The sequence below is a fragment of the Gymnodraco acuticeps genome, unplaced genomic scaffold (genome assembly GCF_902827175.1).
Source record: "Gymnodraco acuticeps unplaced genomic scaffold, fGymAcu1.1, whole genome shotgun sequence".
Classification (NCBI taxonomy): Eukaryota; Metazoa; Chordata; class Actinopteri; order Perciformes; family Bathydraconidae; genus Gymnodraco; species Gymnodraco acuticeps.
In genome coordinates this window covers 5862928-5883554 of record NW_022990441.1, presented here as the reverse complement: position 1 = coordinate 5883554, position 20627 = coordinate 5862928, and the positions used below count along the sequence as shown (strand labels likewise).

At 44.2% G+C, this 20627-nt stretch overlaps 2 protein-coding genes across 5 annotated transcripts; one reads left to right on the top strand and one right to left on the bottom strand.

Annotated features, from left to right (window-relative positions):
* The first annotated feature begins 183 nt into the window (after window positions 1–183).
* LOC117552229 (signal-induced proliferation-associated 1-like protein 3) lies at window positions 184–15582 on the top strand. 4 transcript variants are annotated; one of them, XM_034225568.1, is made up of 13 exons: window positions 184–629; window positions 1995–2246; window positions 2674–2847; window positions 3380–3504; window positions 4099–4214; window positions 4299–4741; window positions 6087–6311; window positions 9252–9414; window positions 9847–10021; window positions 10224–10388; window positions 11002–11128; window positions 11736–11817; window positions 12100–15582. In XM_034225568.1, exons 2-13 carry the CDS (start codon window positions 2017–2019, stop codon window positions 12292–12294), a joined length of 2220 nt encoding a protein of 739 aa, XP_034081459.1. In that variant the 5' UTR covers window positions 184–629; window positions 1995–2016; the 3' UTR covers window positions 12295–15582. The 4 variants fall into 4 exon arrangements, with proteins under 4 accessions (XP_034081459.1, XP_034081457.1, XP_034081460.1 ...); XM_034225566.1 differs by having other exon boundaries at window positions 193–629; window positions 10224–10415; XM_034225569.1 differs by having other exon boundaries at window positions 196–629; window positions 10239–10388.
* Window positions 15583–16045: 463 nt separating this feature from the next.
* Window positions 16046–20317, bottom strand: LOC117552128 (ribonucleoside-diphosphate reductase large subunit). Its single transcript, XM_034225376.1, has 4 exons — window positions 20100–20317; window positions 16923–18904; window positions 16510–16698; window positions 16046–16432 (listed from the first exon to the last, which is right to left on the bottom strand). The coding sequence occupies exons 1-4, from the start codon at window positions 20116–20118 to the stop codon at window positions 16250–16252; spliced, it is 2373 nt and encodes a 790-aa protein (XP_034081267.1). The 5' UTR covers window positions 20119–20317; the 3' UTR covers window positions 16046–16249.
* Between the last annotated feature and the right edge of the window lie 310 nt (window positions 20318–20627).

The following is a 20627-nucleotide window of genomic DNA, read 5'->3' as shown; positions in this document are numbered from 1 at the left end:
TGTGTGTCATTGTGGCTGGTTGTGTGATCGCACAGTGGTTAGTATCTTTAATGTTGGAGGCAGTTTAATTACACCAAGTAAAATCCCTTTGACACACACGCACACACACATATACACACACTCTCTCTCAAGTAGCAGCTGATAATTAGAGTCTTGCATTTCCCCCCCCCCCCCCCCCCCCCTCTCTCTCTTTCTCTCTTGGACTCGTTTGCCAATGTGTGCCAGGCAAGCAGATTGCATGAGATTAAGGCCTGGAATCTGCAGGAGAAAAAAAAAGGAAAACCTCAAAAATAAATAAATATATAACTGAGTGGAAGTGATTAATTAAAAATGAATGCACTGAGCGAGTGAAAGGGGGAGAAAGGAGAGAGATAGAGAGAGAGGCAGGCTTTATTGAGCTGGAGAGGCAGAGGAGCGCTCGCTGAGGAGCGAGGTGGGTGGAGGAGAGAAAGAAAGAGAAAGCGGAGTTGGAAGTGTTTTTCCTTTTACGCTCTGACTCGCCGCCGTGCTCATGCAAGACGGAGGGGTACAGAGGGGGAAAGGCGTGATGTTGTAGTGTTCGACCACGTGTGCAGCTGTCTCCTCCGCTGCTGTGATGGAAGACATTTGTAGGCTTTGCTCTCGCTAAGGTTTGTGCTACTGCTATGTTACTGTATGGATATGTAATGGTAGTATTTCTTGATTGATCAAAGCCTCCTGACCACGTGTTGTGTTCATGGATATTGATTAGGGTATTGTTTTTGGTACTGCCATTATTCTTTGTTCTCTACTACTATTGTTATTTTCTACAGATGTATAGGTGTCTGTTCTTTTATCTCCCTACAGTTTATGTTTGATGTTTGACAGTCTTGTTACAGAGCAGATGGACGGTTTATTGTGTCCAGGCTCTACCATTAATCTAGGCTGCACACTAAAGAAAATATATCTTCTTACTTCTGCTGGTATCTATTTAGCTAGTTTGGGTGTTTTTGTATCTGTTAGTCTCAGCAACACAATTGAGGTGAATTAAATCGAAATGATTGGTTTATTATAATTATAGCCTAGAAAATGCGTTATTTTGTGTATTTGTACTTATCCTTAAAAAAAACTACATTATTCAGAATATTTCAAACTGTTCACAATGTACAATTTATTTGGAAATATTTTCTGGTAAAGAAAATGCCGGTTACAATTTGTTGCTGTTATTTGGCTTATAGCTAGCTAGCCACTAACGACACTTGACAGAACCCACCTGTATCCCTTAACTCATACACGTTAATATAATTAAACAGGGTAATAATTATTTAAAAAGTACTGCTGTGCAATTGTCATGATTTGCGTTTTAGCAAGGCCAAATTAGAAAGAAAAAAACTATTTTTTGCACCAGGCTGTAAAGTGGAGCATTTTAACATGATCGTTTTGGAGCCAGCCTCAAGTGGCCATTTCCGGAACTGCAGTTGATGGCGCTTCGCCGCTTCATTAAAACATGCAAATGAAATGCAAAACTATGAAAGAATCAAGACCTTTTTTGTAAAGAAAACAAAAGCCTGATTCAAATTATTTAAGTCAGCCTTAAGCAAAAATGTTTTAGACTCAAAAATCTTTATATTTTTGTTTGTTTCTTATTACAGTAAAGGAATATATTTTAGCCATTGGTCAAAATAATTGTAATATAGACAGTTCCTTGGACTCTTTCAAAATTGCAATGAATATCATAAAATAAAATTTGGCACATGGCTGCCCTTCTCTCTCTCCTCCCCTTTTCCCCCCTTCTCTTGGCCTCATCTTAAATACATCCTCTATGCATATTTGATGCCTTATGCCCGCTTGTCAGTTGCTGTGTGAATGAAATAATGATGAGTAAAACATATTTAGGTTGGGTATCAGGCTGGAGTCCACAGAGTTGATTAATAAAGCTGCAGAAAGGATGCTGCTGCTTTTTACTGAGCTGATCCAAATCATGGTGGAAAGGTGAGGATGTCAGGCTTCTGATCCCTTGTGGTGTGTCTCCTCAGGGGCTGCACAGAGGAGTATGAGATGAAGACCATGGAGCAGAAGCCAGAACCTGAGCCTCTGGCAGCCGGCTACAGACCCTCCCCTCGCCCCACGTGGCGATGGGACAGCCCCCCCATTCCTCCAGGGCTCCACAGTGCCCCCAACCAGCAGCGCTGGGCCCCCATGGGCCCTCCACCTCCTCCACTGCCCCGCTCACACAAGACCCTGATGCCTGTTCCCTACAGGGAGCCCCAGCACCTAAACTCTAAGAGGTGAGACTCAGAATGACGGTGCACAATATATTTAGTATCATTAGATTACTTAAAAGACCCAATTGGGTTATTTTGTATTTGCTGTGAAATCCTTTTGGGGGCAATGTGATAAAGGAGAAAGGCAGAAAATCTGTTGAAAGAGATTAGGAACTTGGTGTGGCAGCATCAATATCTTTAATTAATTTATCTGGGTGATCCTCTAAAACTAAATATTTAAGAATTTAAACTCTGCTTAGTTAAGGTGTTGTCCACTTTGATTGACAGGCAGGTGGCTTGCCGCTAGCTGTCTGCTCTGTAGCATTTTATAACTCAATCTAGCAAAATAGCTTCTTGTGTTCTAGTATCATCCTCCCCTCTCTGTGGTCTCTCTGTTGTTCTGTTGGTTACCGTCTCCCCCTCTCTCTCCCCCCCTCTCTCTCTCCTGCAGGCCAGTGAGCTACCCAGAGAACCACTACAGCCTGTCTCCTGCAGGGATGCTGCCCTACAGGAACCCCTCAGCCAGCTTCTCCTCTCCCTCCTCCGGCCTGGTCGGCCTCTCCTCGATGGGGCCGCCTGGAATCACACCGGGCCCCTTCGTACGCTACAAACCCTCCCCCGACAGGTGTGTGTGGCCTTTTGTTTTCAGACCTCCCTGCCGTTACTCCTGTAATCTTGACTAAACATGTCCGATATTACTCATTACAACAGTTGTGTGTGCTTAGGGGCGGATTATCTGTGTTCATGAGATGAGGCAGAGTAATGTGTTCAGATCTGCAGTTAGACGTGTACGAACACACTGTCTCCCTGAGGAAGGATCTGTTGTGTGGGCGGCTCTTCCTCAATGTGTGGAGGCTGGTAACATCTCACCCAACCGGAGAAATGTGTTTTATTCAACTGCCATCAGGATGCAAAACAGAAACTGAAATTCAAATCCAAGCTCTACATTTTAAGGGCTTTCTTAAGAGAATAATTGTAGTGTGTTTTAGTTTCAGTTAGGAACATATTTCCTTCCGTCTGTGTGCGTGCGTAAAGTCAGGACATAATCTAATCTAATTAACTCACATTTTTCAGTAGTTGCATGTAAATCATATTAGTATTTATGTGTTTATTAATCAAATGCCGTCCCTCCTCTTATGATCCTATATAATGTGTAGATATGGAGCAGGACAACGCCCCCTGCTGCCGTATGAGCCTCACCTCAGTGTGGACGTCACCTCCAGCGGAGAGTCTTCCTCAGGCTTCACCAGTCAGGAGAGCACTATGGAGCGCTGCAAAACAGGTACGCCACCAAAAACTAACAGCAGACAGGAAAGCTGACTAGCTGGTTGACATAGTGAAGAAGATATTTTTTAGGAGTTGGTAGAGACCAAAAACTGAGCTAGAAGAGATTGAATCATTTTAGACTTGCATTCATCAGGTGGCCAAAACAAGACTACTAATCACTGATAAAGTTGCTCCAAATTTTCTGGCAACTGTTGGCTGTGGCCAAGAAATGTAAACACAGTTTGTAAGTTAATCATACTTAACTTTAACTACATTTATTGTGCGTTTAATCTTTGCAAATGAATTACACTCACTTGTATGTGGGATGGTGACATGGTGACAATAGAAAGTAAAAGCAAATGTACTTAAGAGGTGTTGGATTATTTGTATACACTATATCAAAGTGCATTACCAAGATATCTGTATTCAATTGTTTAAATATTATTGTTATCAGTACACAGAGTAGATAATCGAGTAGAGATGACGGTGTGATTGGGTGTGTTGGTGGTCAGTGTTTAAATGTGCTATAAGTATTTAATCCTCTTATCCAACCATGGCGGTTCAGTGTCATTTGCTTTAATCCTCTGAGTGTCTGTGTGTTTCTGTCTAGAGCCCCTCTGGCACATCCCAGCGTCGTCGTCTCGGGGGCCGGGTGGTGGAGGGGGGCAGAGGAGACCGACCAGACAGGATGTCCCGGGGAAGGACTCTCCAAACAGAAACTCCAAGGTCAGACTCGTCACCTCCCGCTCTCATTTCTTCTCTCCTTGCCTGCCTGAGTGTCTCTGAATGTTTCTCTCTTGTCCTCTACAGGGCGAGACTCAGTACTCGAGCCACTCCAGCAGCAACACTCTGTCCAGCAACGCCTCCAGCGGACACAGCGACGAGCGCTGGTTCGACGGGGGACCTGCAGGTGAACGGGTTCCTGGGGGTTGCCTTGGCGACCCAACAGAACCTGACCCAGACCATCTCAACAAGGGGGGGTCCAACGACAGCGGCATCGACGCCTCGACCCATTACAACAACACTCGCCTCGTAAACATGCCCAACAGCCACAAGCCCCTGCAGTGCTTCGGGACGTACGGGGGGGGGCAGGAGCTGTCGGTGGGGAGGAGTAGCGGCAGCAGCGGGGAGGGGAGGAGGCGGGAGTCGTCTCCCATCATACCAGCTGCAGCCAATCAGAACAAAGGGTACCGGACCAGGACGTTCCCGCCTCCTGGATCCAGCGCTGAAAACATGGATGCTTTCAAACCCAGGTGAGACGCCGACTCTGATGTGATGCATCTTTTATGGCATTTTTCTAACATGATACCTTAACCTTTAATGCTGTTCATCTCAATTGAGAGTGTGAGTATTTAGCTTTAAGAATTAAATGAATGAAGCAGCCATTATGTGCCACCACAATAGTATGACGACTCTATCTTTAAAGGGTACATTAAGGATGTAAAGCAGGTTAAACCTGGTACAGCTGCATCATGTGATCCCTTCTGCTCTTCCTTCCCCGAACATTATAACTGCATGCAGACATAAGACACGCGTTCAAAGGCTTCGTCCTCTCTGTGTTGGATTAAAACCCTCTGTGTTTAAAGCCTCAGTACAACCGACTCTGATGCTGCAGTCTGTGCCTGGGATGTTTTGAAACATCAACAAAATATAGATATTAAGTAAAAACAGAAGGACACTGATGATTCATCGCAGGTATTGTGAACAATTTCACAGATGGTGTTGATGTTTTGTTTTGGTCAGAAGGTTTCAAAAGAAAGACTGCTTTCTAAATGATGAATAATTCAGTTGGGTAATTTAGCAGTTTTTTTTTTTTAAATGTTGTTTGTGTGTTTTTAAATGGTGAATAATTGGTTTGATGGATAAAAGACACGTCTGGTCGCTTGATGGATGATGGAAGTTCCTAACTCTTCTGATGTTTTCCTCAGCTGTTACCGGTCAATAGCTGTGTGATGCTGTTGTTAAGCAGACAGTGCTACCTCAACTTTAATTGCACACTCTGTCTTTATTGCCGGATCAATAAAGAGGGGGAAAGGACGATGCTACGAGAATTAATTATGCTTATGGGGAAAGGCAGAAGAGAGCAGAAAAGTCAAACTTAATATCGTTTTTTTTCATCCTTTTTTAAATGATATGTGTATGTCAGCCTTACATGCCAGAGGATCACATGATTGTTACAAAGGTCTTTATAAAGGAAGAGTTTAGGTCTTGTGATCGAGAGTTGAATGAGGAGATCAACATGGTCAGCTGAGCTTAGCATTAAGTCTGGAAACAGGGAAACGCTTACCTTGTAAAATGCATTATTTAAACAATGGAGTTATATCTTCTGTGAAGAAAATGTTTTTCCCTGCACAATCATTTCTGTGATCTGATTATCTTATTTTAAATTGAAAATGTTCTTTAAATAAAAATGCTTCATCACTTCATAAAAAACTGAAAAGGCTTTCCCTCTAGTACTACACTTGGTGCACATGTCAAATCCTTTGTGTCCTCTCACTTCCTATTTAGCACTTGTCTCATCTATTTAAAAAAAGAGAGAGAGCAGTTTGTTGTTGATTGTGATGCATTAACCCGGTGTACACCTGTGTGTCCTCTCAGGGCCTACACACCGCAGGGTTACAAGACTCCGACAGCTGAGAAAGCCCGGCCCGTCCGCGCTGCTACGACGACACCAACTTCCTCTCATCTAAGCTCCATCCCTCTGTCCAGCTCCGCTCCAAAGGCTTTTTATGGAAAGAGCAGACAAAGTGCCTGGCTGAACGACAACAACGGCTCCTCGCCCTCAAACATCACCACGACGACCAGCTCTGACAGCAGCAAGAAGTAAGTTAGTGACTGAGAGCTTCAAAAGAGAACCTTTCCCTTTTCTGTTAAAGAGACTTTACCGAAAAGCTTCACAATGTAAATAATGATATTGACTACAAATTCTAATTCAACATTTGATCATACCAGATTATGGTATTGAGTGTCTTCAGTTCTAATTGAGCCTAAAACCAGCTACTGAAACATTGACCTGTTAACATTACGTTACATTACATTGCATTTAGCTGATGCTTTTATCCAAAGCGACTTACAATAAGTGCATTCGACCAACAAAATACAAACTTGAAGAAAACAGAATCATATAAGTACATCAGGTTTCATAGAGCCAAACATTTCAAGTGCTACTTAACTGGCTTTAGATAAGCCAGTCCTTTATTAGTATATAAGTGCTTTGTTAATAATTCTATCGCTCGAAGTGGAGTCGAAAGAGATGAGTTTTCAGTCTGCGCCATAAGGTGTGTAAGCTTTCTGCTGTCCTGATGTCAATGGGGAGCTCATTCCACCATTTTGGAGCCAGGATAGCAAACCCACGTGTTTTTGCTGATGGGAACTTGGGTCCCCCTCGCAGTGAGGGTGCAGCGAGCTGTTTGGCTGATGCAGAGCGGAGTGCACGTGCCGGGGTGTACGGTTTAACCATATCCTGGATGTAGGAAGGGCCAGATCCATTCGCAGCATGGTAAGCAAGTACCATTGTCTTGAAGTGGATTCTAGCAGTTACCGGAAGCCAGTGAAGGGAGCGGAGGAGCGGCGTGGTGTGGTGTGGGAGAATTTAGGAAGGTTGAAGACCAGACGAGCAGCTGCATTCTGGATGAGCTGCAGAGGTCGGATGGCACATGCAGGTAGACCAGCCAGGAGGGAGTTGCAGTAGTCTAGGCGTGAGATGACGAGAGCCTGAACCAGAACCTGCGTCGCTTTCTGGGTCAGTTGGGGACGTATCCTCCTGATGTTGTAAAGCGTGTATCTGCAGCAGCGGGTTGTAACAGCTATGTTTGCAGTGAAGGACAGTTTGTTATCTAGGATCTCAGATGCAGTCTGAGTCGGGGAAACAACTGAGGTGCCGATGTTGATTGTCAGGTCAAGAGTGGGACAATCTTTTCCCGGAAGGAAAAGCAGTTCAGTCTTGTCAAGGTTGAGCTTGAGGTGGTGAGCAGACATCCACTGAGAGATGTCAGCTAGACAAGCAGAGATGCGTGCGATGACCTGGGTCTCTGAGCGGGGAAAGGACTAAATTAATTGGGTGTCGTCAGCGTAGCAGTGGTATGAAAAACCATGCGGGCTAATGACTGATCCGAGCGAGTTTGTGTACATGGAGAAGAGGATGGGACCAAGAACAGAGCCCTGAGGGACCCCCGTAGTTAATTGACAAGAGTCAGACTCCGACCCTCTCCAAGTCACCCTGTAGGTACGGTCTTTGAGGTATGAGGTGATGAGGGAAAGTGCAGAGGCTGAAACTCCAAGTTCTTGGAGAGTGCGAAGGAGGATCTGATGATTCACTGTGTCGAATGCAGCAGACAGGTCCAAAAGGATGATGACAGAGGAGAGAGAGGCTGCTTTAGCCGTGTGCAGTTCCTCAGTGACAGCAAGGAGGGCAGTTTCTGTGGAGTGACCTGCCTTGAAACCAGACTGGTACGGATCCAGAAGGTTGTTCTGATGGAGATAACAGGAGAGTTGTTTAAAGACAGCGCGTTCAAGTGTTTTAGACAGGAACGGGAGGAGAGAGACAGGACTGTAGTTTTTAACATCAGACGGGTTGAGAGTGGGTTTCTTTAGGAGAGGGTTTACTCTTGCCTCCTTGAGACTGTTTGGAAAGTGACCAGAAGTTATAGAAGTGTTGATGAAATGGGTGAGAAACGGTAGAATATCAGGACCGATAGTCTGAAGGAGGTTTGAGGGGATAGGGTCCAGAGGACAGGTGGTAGGCCGGGCAGAGGTAATGAGGGTAAGAACCTCACTTGGAGAGAGAGGGGAGAAGGAGGTTAGTGTGTGGGTGGAAGGAGGGTCTGGTGATCCAGCGGTGAGTAAAGGTGAGTCAGAAAAAGAAGAGTGAATATCATCAACCTTTTTTTCAAAGTGGTTAACAAAGTCGCTTGACAGAAGTGAGGAGGGGGGAGGAGCTTTGGGGGGGTCCAAGAGGGTGGAGAAGATGGAAAATAGTTTTTTAGGATTGGAATAGGAAGATTGGATCTTATCTTGAAAGAAAGTGCTTTTTGCCTGAGAGATCGAAGCAGAGAAAGAGGAGAGGAGAGGAGAGCCTGATAGGTTAGGAGGTCGTCATGGTGTTTGGATTTCCACCGTTTCCGCTCTGCTGCCCGAAGGATGGTTCTATTAGCACGCAGTGCGTCATTTAGCCAGGGAGCAGGAGGGGACTGACGAGCCTGCCGAGATGTGAGAGGACAGAGAGAGTCCAGAGAGGATGAGAGAGGAGAGTTTCTGCAGCAGAGTTTGGAGGCAGGAGTTGGAACGAGTCAGAGGAAGGGAGGGCTGAGAGAACCGATGAGGCAAAGGTAGAGGGGGAGAGGGAACGAAGGTTACGGCGGACAGGTGCAGGATGAGAAGAGATTAGTTCGTTATGTTTGGAAAGGGGTAGAGAGAATGAAATGAAGAAGTGATCGGATGTGTGGAGCGGGTTTACAGAGAGGTTAGAAGTAGAGCAGTTCCTTGAGAATATGAGCTCAAGGACATTGCCAGCTTTATGAGTTGGTGGGGATGGAGACAGTGAGAAAGCAAAGGCGGTTAACAGAGATGTTAGTTCGTCTATCTTCCCTGTCTGGAGGTTGAAGTCTCCGAGAAGTACAGCGGGAGGACCAGTTTCAGGGATGTGTGAGAGGAGATTATCTAATTCCTCCAAGAAGTCCCCCAAGGCGCCTGGTGGACGGTAGATGTTGGGAGAAGATACCCTTTGTGTTTTTGGTTCTCATGCCTCTTGTCTCGTGTCTTCAGGCAGGTGGACACCAACTCAAAGAACGTGTTTGGACAGCCTCGGCTCCGAGCCTCGCTGAGGGACCTGCGTTCTCCACGACGGACGTACAAAAGCACCATCGAAGACGACCTGAAGAAACTGATCATCATGGACAACGTGGGGGAGACGCCCCAAAGAGACCCAGTGAGGAACACACCAACACCTCACAGTTAGATCAGTAATGCTTTAGTTTGCTTGAACAATTATATCGTCCACAAAGTACAAATTCCCCCATCAATATGAGTTTACAAATAAGTAAAACATTGGGAGGGCTTGAAGTTGAATCATGCCATTATATACAGTCCAACAGGCTTATGACACAAAGTACTAATGTGCAAATTAAGCAACTATGGGATGTTGCGTCGCCCTGTATGATTAACTTTGTATTTAATAGATATGCACTATGGACGAATACATTATTGAAGATTTATGGGAGTCTCAAGCGCCCTCCTGAGGGAAGCAGTTCAAATTGAAATGTGACATAGTTATATGCATATATTTGATGTGATCTGTAAGCGCACGTTACTTTGATGAGCTTGCACACGCTCTGATCTCCGTCACTTTTCCTCCTTTCAGTCTCCCAGACGAACTCTGCAGCGCACCTTTTCAGACGAGTCTCTGTGCAGCGGGCGCAGAGAGGCGAGCTTCGCTAACTCTGAGAACCCGACAACGCCTAACGACGTCCTGTTCACGTGCACGCTGCCCACACGCAAACACGCCGTCTCTAACGTCCACGTGCAGAGCAAGAAGGGTGAGTTTAAACAGAGTGGACAAAACCTACTCTGCTGTGTTGAGTATAAGCTGCCAAGTTTCATTCTGCGGCGATACAAGGAGCTTAATAGTGAAAACAATCCTATTATGATTGTTATGTACACTTTATTTGTTGCTTACATAAGCTCCACTACCTTTCAGTATGTCCTTGTTTCATGAGGAGGTTATTTGACTCACTGCAGCTGTTCTCCCCTCAGTGCCTCTGTCTGCCTCGGAGCTGTCTCTCACTGAAGTAAGAGACAAAGTGCCCCCCCTGAGGAGGCTGGACCCCGGGCTGATGCCTCTCCCTGACACAGCCTGCGGCCTCGAGTGGTCCAGCCTGGTTAACGCTGCTAAGTTGTACGAAGGTGAGGCAGCAGACACCTCAAGACTAGGTTTGTTCAACTCACAAAAGCATCCATTCACATCACACACAAACTGTAATATGCACAACAAAACATTACACATGCAGAGAAATCATGGAAATCAGAAATGTCAAAAAGAATCATTAAAACCTGTATGTACAATTCATGTATGGTTTTATTGCTGAATTAAACAAATCAAAATCTCCACAAATTATGAATGCTCAGTTCTAACCATGGTTTTGCAAGAAAAAAAATGGGATTCATTAATATATTTAAGAATCATAAAACTCACTGTTGGATGTGGGACATTGGATTTTGTCTTCTGTCACATGACACTCCTGGGAAAGAAAGAAATGTCAGTACGATGGTCTTAACCTTGTAGACGATCTCTCTCTCTCCGTCCCAGCCACTGTTTGTTTCTGTCTCTCTCTCCTGTCCCTGGTGTGCTCTGCATTCACAAAGCCCTGACAAACACACTAAACTCAAGCCAACACTCGATCCTAAACCTCACCTGCTGCCAGGAGCTGTGATTGTGTCTTGTACCCCGAGGGAAACCTGGGGAAAAAAGCCTCTTCAATGCAGCTTTTTACAAAGTGTGGTTCTATGTCTGTTGCAGCACAAAGAGCAGTTTCCCTCTTCTCACTGACGGAGCCGCAGGGTGGGGGTCCGGACATGAGACCCGTCGTCAGTCCAGTCCAGTTTCAGACTCCTCAGACTCCACGGACCACGCCGACCTTCAGCGGGTAACTGAACCTCACTTTGTTGTAGATACGAACAGCCAGAGAGACTGTGTGTCTCTGCTGCCACCTGGTGGTAATCTACTGTCAGGCTTTGAACTGAATCCCCAGCTTGTTGACTCCTCTGTATTTCACTAGAGTAAACACTTGTGTGTGTGTGTGTGTGTGTGTGTGTGTGTGTGTGTGTGTGTGTGTGTGTGTGTGTGTGTGTGTGTGTGTGTGTGTGTGTGTGTGTGTGTGTGTGTGTGTGTGTGTGTGTGTGTGTGTGTGTGTGTGTGTGTGTGTGTGTGTGTGTGTGTGTGTGGTGTGTGTGTGTGTGTGTGTGTGTTGTGTGTGGTGTGTGTGTGTGTGTGTGTGTGTGTGTGTGTGTGTGTGTGTGTGTGTGTGTGTGTGTGTGTGTGTGTGTGTGTGTGTGTGTGTGTGTGTGTGTGTGTGTGTGTCGTACCATTGAGCAGCACTTAGTATAAGAGCTACAGTTCAAACAGACTTACACAAGAATGAATGCACATTCACAAACACCTGAAAAACCTGTCCTCCTACATTACGTCTGCACACTGTTTTTATTCTTAGTGTGTGCCGTTGTTTAGTCATCTGTTCTGTGCTTTGTTTACAGTGACGAGGTGCCCAACGATCTGTCCGGGCGGCTCTACAACCTGGAAGTGATGTTAAAGCAGCTGAACAATGATCTGGAAAGAGTGAGACTCTTCTTTTCACATTTTTGCTTTATCAAAGAGTTGGAAGAAGAAAATAATGTATTAGTTTGTCTGTCTCACACTGTAATGTATCTGGGTTTGGAACTGAGCTTAAAAGGCACAATCATTTTGGACTTTAAAAAACTGGGATGTTCTTTTTTTCATCTATTTCTGACATTGTGCAGACCAAATGATTCATGATGAATAACTAACCCTTTAATAACAGTGCATTTCTAGTCCGAGTCATCGTTTCTCATCTCCTTTTCTCATGTCTTGTTGCCTCAGGAGAAGCATGATAAAGTGGTTCTGCTGGCAGAGATGGCCAACCTGCGGGAGAACAACCAGCGGCTGCAGGTGGAGAGCCTGTCGGCCAGCGAGCAGCTGCGCAAGTTCAGCAGACTTTATAATAACAACGACACGACCGAGAGCGACAACGAGGCTAACTCCTTATTGTACGAGGCTGAATCTAAGAGGGAGTGACTCCTGCAGGAGGGGGAAAAGAGCACCCGGCCACAGAGGGGAGGGGAGGGGGGGGTGCTTCCACTGGACTGCCTTAAACCGTAAAGAGAGCAAGGAAACAGAAAAACTGGATTTTTTTAAATGCAGAACCACTCCCAGAGAGCCTCCCTCTCTTTTCTCTGAGCCTGTTTATTTTTATAAACTCAAGTCAAAAAGTCTTATATACTTTTCATATATATAAATATGCTACTATGCCAGAGGAGCGAGAAGGAGAGGAAACTGTTTTAGAGAATCATCACCTGGAGAGGCCTAATACTGTTCCTGCAGCGAATCAGCCAAAAAAACAACAAGACTCATTACAGACTGCATCTCCCAGAATGCACTAGAAGTAATGGAAGCTCTACAGACATTGTACTGTAGATACATGCCTGTTCTCATGTATCAATATTACCCATATTGTACTGATATTGATGTACTAAAGAGGGGTGGGTGAGTGTGTGTAACTGATGGTACAGCGAATTCTCAGAAACGTAATGGCACAACAGTGTTTGTGCTCACGAAGCATTTTATTCCCCTCTGGTGTGTGTGTGTGTGTGTGTGTGTGTGTGTGTGTGTGTGTGTGTGTGTGCGCAAGCGTACGTGTGTGTGCGCGAGCGTGCATGTGTGAGCGTGTGTGTGAGCGTGTGCTATGGGACGTTTCGAGTGCTGAACAAACTAGTTTACTATAATATGAAATCTTGTGGGCCACGATATTTTTCTCTCCTCCGTTTACATGGATGAACCTGTGGCCCTTCAGATGTGAAACAAGCCATCGGCGTGCTGTGTGGGTGTTAAAGGTCGATGTCATGAAGCTCAGTGATATTAATTATAGTTCCATATCTCTAATGTAGTGCATTGTTTTGAATATTATCTTCTGTTTTTCAGCAGTGCCGTTTCATCTCAAATCTAAATGGACTGGATAATTATTTTAACCTTGAGTCCTCATCCCAGTACGTCTTTGAAATCAACTTTGTTTCCTAATATTTAAAGCAGTAGTTTGACATTTTGTAGTAGCATCATTAGAGGTTTTAGTTTTATCATAAAGATCTCATACAGGGGAGAACAGCCAGCTTGACGGCCCACATGCACCTCTAAAGCTCATTACTTAACTCTGTCAAAGCGTCTTTGAGTTTCATGAAAAGCGCTATAAAAGTCCCATGTATTATTATTATTATGATATCTAAATAATCTAATACCCAAAAAAAAACTATTTAAAGGGACAAATCCTCGTCTAATGGACTATCTGTTGTGGCTAAGAGATTAGTTACTTCAAGGAGTCTTAGCTGAATTTGATTCTTGCAATTGATATCCAAAAACAGACCTGCAATTACAGTTTCTTGGCCAAAAAGGGCAAAACATTTAGAAACATAGACTTAATGTGCTGAAAAGTCGACTTTGTAGACAAAGCCAGGCTAGCTGTTTCCCTCCTTTCCAGTCAGTATGCTAAGCTAACCTTGTAGGGTTGCATTTTTAACAGACAAATATGAGGGTGGTGTCAATCTCACTGCTAGAAAATGAGTGATGGTATTCTCCAAAATGTCAAACTATTCTTTACATACAACTCTAAACGACGCTGCCATTGGTCACGTGTGCTTACAGGAAACATTTACTGTACATGAACCCACAACACTTCTGCCTGTGTGCGAGGATTTGTCCCCGTGTTCTGTGATGACCCAAGTGAACACATGAGACACTATTTATACCGCTCGCTTGCTTACCGATATTGTCTACTATATCTATTTTTCATACAGAAATAATGTTTTTGAACGCTGGTACTGAATGGACAATACATCCGTGCAGAGGATGACTCTTCCTCTGTCAGTTTTGATATCGCTGACGAATCATCTGCTACTTCTTATGATCCGGAGGTCTCTTCTTCTCTGGTCTGACTGGAACTGTAAATCCTAATCGCTCAGGTTCCTCACAACGCTTTGAATAAACTAAACCATCAGTTAGGAGTGGGCGATGTGACACATTCAAGCCTGAGAGGATGTCAAAATGGGTTTTGCCAAAATGTTAAAACCATTGTAGTGATAAGGTCATTGTAAGGAACGTTTATTGATGTAATACTTTGTTCAGAGGCATTTCATCTGCTGAATTAGGCTTGAACAGAAAAATATAAACAGTTTCTCAATTGATCTTCATATAAAATGTAAGTCCTGAAAGGCAAGTGAGAGAACTAAATCTGGTGATCCATTTTCTAAATTTGATCTTAACTGTTTTCTGACTTAAAAGCAGGTGAAGAAACGTTTATTTGATCTGTGAAACAAGGGGGTTTATCTAGATAAATGTCCCTTTTTTCCATCTGTTAAAACTGTCATAAACACAGAAGGGAAAACTATTTATATCAGTCTTACAAATTGGATCAATAGATTCCTTTCTGGAGCGATGTGTCACATTCCTTTTGGAGGGCAGAAAGCACAGCTGATACCTGTGTATTGATACTGCTGACAATAACTATAGAAACGTTTTAAAATCTAGTATTGATTTACAGTATAACACACTTCCATGATTTTGGCCACACTATCGCTCACTTCTACTGGAAAACTATTTTATTTCACAGACTCAAGAGGGAACATGTGCTGTAGTCGGACTCATTTCCTTCTGCTTTCAGCTCCTTTACTCCTCTGCAGTTATTCAGATTTGATACGAGTAACTTTTTTAAATTGTTGGACCTTTTTGCGTCGGTTCCGGAATAATACCTTGACCAGTTTCTCTGAAATAAATGTTCAGATCCTCCAGAGAGAAAGCTCCTCTTCTTGTCGTGACGCTCTCCTGCTCCTCGCTGTGACGGTCTTATTAGTTTGCTTACAAGGGCCAAGGTTTCTTTTTTTAATCTAAAGTTTGTTCATGTTCTGTATAATTTGAAGCTATTTAAAGCACACACAACGATCCTTATTGAACAAATCAATAATGCATTACGGTCAATGGTAATATTATAACTAGGTTTGTTTTTTTTAGATGTTAAATATTTTGATAATTTATTTTTTAACACATTCCCACTGTTGCAAACAGTAGTGAAGATGAGAGGGTACTGTGTTTTTATTTGTGTATGCCGTTTGACTTCTGATCTCTGTACAAAATTGATCTGTATGATTCCTCGTCGTTTTATTTTCTGGCATTTCCCTGTTTGTGGCAGGCTGCGTGATGCAGACGACATATTGGTTGGAAATTGTTTTTCTTTGGGTTGTAATAATAACTTGTACATTTAAAAGTGTAAATTATGTTTTCATTATTTTATAAAAAATATATTAAAAATAATTATCAGAACGTGTGATTTCCTTTAAATGTTAGGACAAGTGTTCCATATCCGATATCCCTGCCAAGTTACACAAGTGGTACTAAACCAGTTCAACAGCTGACCGCAAATAATTAGCTTTGTTCAGTGTACAGAACACCAGACATACCAAAACGCACTGAGTTCATTCTATGATAAAAAAATAAGTGTTTAGCACTCTACTTAGATTTCATACATTTCCAAACACCAGAGAAAAATAAAAGGTTTAATTGAAGTCCAAACATGCAACTATTTGAGTTGACATTCTGAATACAAGTATTTTTTAGCTCATTCACAATGAATCTTTGGCCATTAGAAGTAAAGGCTCAATATTTGCTCCTCATGGCAACATGTTTTCGACCCACATGTCCTACCTTTCTTTATGCTAGTTATGTGTTTTAGCTTAAATGTTTTTAGTTTTCTCCCCACCAGCTCACAGGAACAGGATGAAACAACTTGCATGTAAAACATTTTTATTACAAATTAATTTCGAGTTCCAACATAAAATAAAACATATTGTAGTTAATATTGGACATAAAGCGAGTCGACAAAACACTTATTCAATAAAATATTTTCTATACATTCTGACAGTGTGTTCAGAGATAATTGCTCAAGTTTCTGGAGTAGTTACAGGTGTATAACATCAGGACTGTGAGGCGTTCAGGACCCACACATCAGGCAGTCGTCTCTGTTCTCCAGAGAGCACACCATGGCAGCGAGGTTAAGCTCCTTCACCTCCTCCGAGTCCTTCTGGGACTCCTTCAGCTGCTCCTTGTTCAGCGTGAACTGGATGGGGTTGGCAGCCGGCTTCGTCCTCAGGTAGTACATCCCTGTCTTCAGACCCTGAGAGGAAGAGGAGGGTTTAACACATTTTGTTGCATTCATAGTAATAACTTATCTTCTACTTTCAGCTCCCTTACTTGTTTCCAGCCGTAGAAATGCATGCTGGTCAGCTTGCCGTAGTTCGGCTCAGCGATGTGGATGTTCAGGGACTGGCTCTGGTCGATGAAGGCGCCGCGGTCGGCAGCCATCTTGAGTATGGTCTTCTGCGAGATTTCCCAAACGGTTTTGTACAGCTGCTTGATGTCATCTGGAATCCCATCAATGTCCTGTTGGGAGAAAACAAACAATCGTCAGAACAAATTAAGAGCGGAAACAGATTGACAGCAGCAGCTTTATTGATCAAATGACAGTCAACAGTTTTTACTAAAAGTAAAAAAACCTCAAAGCTTTACCAAAAAGAAAAAGCAGCAGAGTGATCATACCACTCAAACAAAGTAATTAAATCAATATCTTGACAAAACGAAGCATTTTCCATGATGTGGATGAGTACCTGAATGGAGCCGTTGTGCCCGATCAGCTGGTTCTTCATCTCCTCGCTCCACAGCCCCTTCTCCGTCAGGTCTTTGAGCAGGTGGGGATTAACGATCTGGAACTCTCCGGAGAGCACCCTGCGGGTGTAGATGTTGCTGGTGTAGGGCTCGATGGACTCATTGTTGCCCAGGATCTGAGCGGTGGAGGCGGTGGGCATGGGGGCTAGCAGCAGGCTGTTCCGAATGCCGTGCTTGGCGATCTTCTCCTTCAGCAGCTTCCAGTCCAGCAGGTCGGTGGGGGTCTTGTCCCACATGTCGTACTGCAGGATGCCTTTGCTGACGGGGCAGCCCTCGTACGTCTCGTAGGGGCCGTGCTCAGCGGCCGCCTCGCAGCTCGCCTCCAGGGCGGCGTAGTAAATGGTCTCAAAGATCTGGATGTTGAGCAACTGAGCCTCGGGGCTTTCAAACGGGAAACGCATGAGGATGAAGGCGTCGGCGAGACCCTGTACGCCAATTCCAATCGGCCGGTGGCGCTTGTTGGATTTCTCCGCCTCAGGCACGGGATAGAAGTTAATTTCGATGATCTTGTTCAAGTTCTTCACGATCACTTTGGTGACTTGTTCTAGTTTTTTAAAGTCAAATGTCTTCTCAGGGGTGACGTACATGTTGAGAGCGATGGATGCCAGATTGCAGACGGCCACCTCGTCGTGGCTGGTGTATTCGATGATTTCTGTGCACAGGTTGCTGGACTTGATGGTGCCCAGGTTCTGGTGGTTGGTCTTCCTGTTGCAGGCGTCTTTGTACAGCATGTACGGCGTGCCCGTTTCGGTCTGGGACTCAATAATGGCGTGCCACACCTGTTGAGCCTTCACCACACGCTTCACCCGCCCCTCCTTCTCAAACGAGGTGTAGAGCTTCTCAAACTCCTCCCCCCAGCACTCATCCAGCCCGGGGCACTCGCTGGGACACATCAGGGACCAGTCCTGGTTGCTCTCCACCCTCTTCATGAACAGGTCGGGGATCCACAGGCCGTAGAAAAGGTCTCTGGCTCTCTGCTCTTCCGTTCCCGTGTTTTTCTTCAGCTCCAGGAAGTCAAACACGTCAAAGTGCCAGGGCTCCAGGTACATGGCGAAGGCTCCAGGTCTCTTGTTGCCGCCCTGATCGACATAACGCGCTGTGTTGTTGTAAACCCTCAGCATGGGGACGAGCCCGTTGGAGTTGCCGTTGGTGCCGGCGATGTAGCTCCCCGTTGATCTGATGTTGCTCACGGCCACTCCGATCCCTCCCGCTGATTTGGAGATGAGGGCGCATTGCTTCAGCGTGTCGTAAATGCCTTCGATACTGTCATCCTTCATGGCGAGCAGGAAGCAGCTGGACAGCTGAGGCCTGTTGGTGCCTGCGTTGAAGAGCGTCGGGGATGCGTGTGTGAACCACTTCTCCGACAGCAGGTTGTAGGTCTCGATGGCAGCGTCGATGTCCGCCCCGTGGATCCCCACAGACACTCTCATGAGCATGTGCTGCGGACGCTCCGCCACTTTGCCGTTGATCTTCAACAGGTAGGATCGCTCCAGAGTCTTGAAACCGAAGAAGTTGTAGGAGAAATCTCTGTCGAAGATGATGGCCGAGTTGAGGCGGTCTTTGTTCGCGAGGACGAGGTCAAGCGTCATCTTGGAGATCATGGGAGAGTGGCGTTTATTTAATGGGTTGACGTAGTTGTACAGGTCCTCCATCACTTCACTAAACACCTTCTTCGTCTCTTTGTGCAGGTTAGAGACTGCGATACGTGCGGCCAGGATGGCGTAGTCGGGGTGTTTGGTTGTGAGGGTGGCGGTGATCTCAGCGGCCAGCGTGTCGAGCTCCACGGTGGTGACGCCGCTGTACAAACCCTGAATCACCTTCATCGTAATCTGGGTCGCATCCACAAAGTCAGAGTTCAGCCCGTAGCACAGCTTCTGGATTCGGGAGGTGATTTTATCGAACATGACGCGCTCCTGGCGTCCATCTGAAAAACGAGACAAATAAACACTTCAGTTAACACAATCCTCAATGTGTACAGACAGTTATCAAAATTATACAATAAGAGTAGAGATTTAACAGTAAACTGCCTTAATAAGAAATCATAATGAAGCCAGTAAGGTTGTTACATCAGTTTACTTTCTTTTAACAATACAATTAGAGTTGATGCACGTCATTTTATTGTTATATTATTAGATGTCTTCATCTTTTTTTAAACCTTTTCTCATTTCAACATATTTGTCTAAAATATCTTCTTGCATTTACTTCCTTTTAACACTTTCCTTTTCTGCATTACAAGCCACCCAGTGGAAAATTGATTTTGCAATAAGGAAAGCAAATAACCTCAATTAAAAAAAGGAGGTATACATTTAATTATATAATTAAGGAAATGTTAATTATTTATCAAATATGAACACGCCCATGGTCTAATTGAAACTGCCATTCCACAAGTCCAAAAATAATTTGCCAGAAATGAATTATCTAGGCTAGGGTAATCTTTGTGTGTATCCTTGCCTTGTTGTTAAATGATACAATATATAATTGTATCTGTTCCTTTAATTAAAACTGGCTCTGTATAAAGTCATGAAGCAAATTAGTTTGTGATTTTTACATTATCTGTGCAGTTTAACATCAACTAGTTGACAAAAAGCTACTTCTGCACGTTTTTAAAGTGAGTGTTTGTCAAATATAACTGCAGACAAACTCTTCCTGGTCTTCAGCCTACAATGTCTCGACCAGAGCCTCACTGGGACACAGTGACATGCAGGAAGGCCTGTTCAATTATATCTTTTGGCGCGAACTATGACAAAGGCTCATAGCAATAACACGCAGAAAGGCTAACATTTCACATTTAATTAGGCAATGCTCGTGTACACGGCTAACTGGTTATACATGTTAATTGTTAATTTGGCAGATGAGTTAGTCAGAACAATAAACCCTGTCTGTAGCCTGTTAGTGACAGTGGTTAACTAGAAAGCATGACTTAGTAAATTAACTTTAACCTAACCGCTTAACAGTGCTGCACTGACTCCAGCATGTCGTTTGAGTTTAGATAGTATGTTATATAAAAGAGTCAGAGAGAGGAAGCATAACATTGCATTAAGACTGGTAAATCCACATTATTATTGACAGAGCACTGAAGCTAACTGAGGCCTGATCCATAACAACACAAAACTGCTCACCTCGCTTAAGCACATGCATTCTGGCAAAGTGTGAAGTAACTCGTCCCCGAGAAAACAGCAGCTCTCTCCAGCAACTTGATCTTCTCCTTTTGTGTCAAAATGTGCGGAGGGACACTAACTCTATGTCCACACTCAGAGGAGAAAGCGCGATTAACTCGTGAAATATCCCGCTAACCGTGTATTTGTACGGAAGGCGTCGCCGCGAGAGTAGATGAACAGGCATTCTGACCAATCAGCATGGAGATATTGTGAGACTTCCTGTCTGAGAACCAATAGCAACAGGTTAGAATATCAGCTTCCTTTTCCGTTAAATTTCCCGGATTACATTGTGGCGGGATAGAGAAGTAGGTCATATAACCAACAGGTTTTGTTTTGTTCTGTTGTGACATGAACCAAGACCTCTAGTTATCATGTACTTAATACACAATAATGTATTGAATCTATGAATATTAGAAAAATAACTAAGAACATTTACTCAAGTATTGTACCTAAGTACACTTGTTCATGAAATTGTACTTTACTTTATAA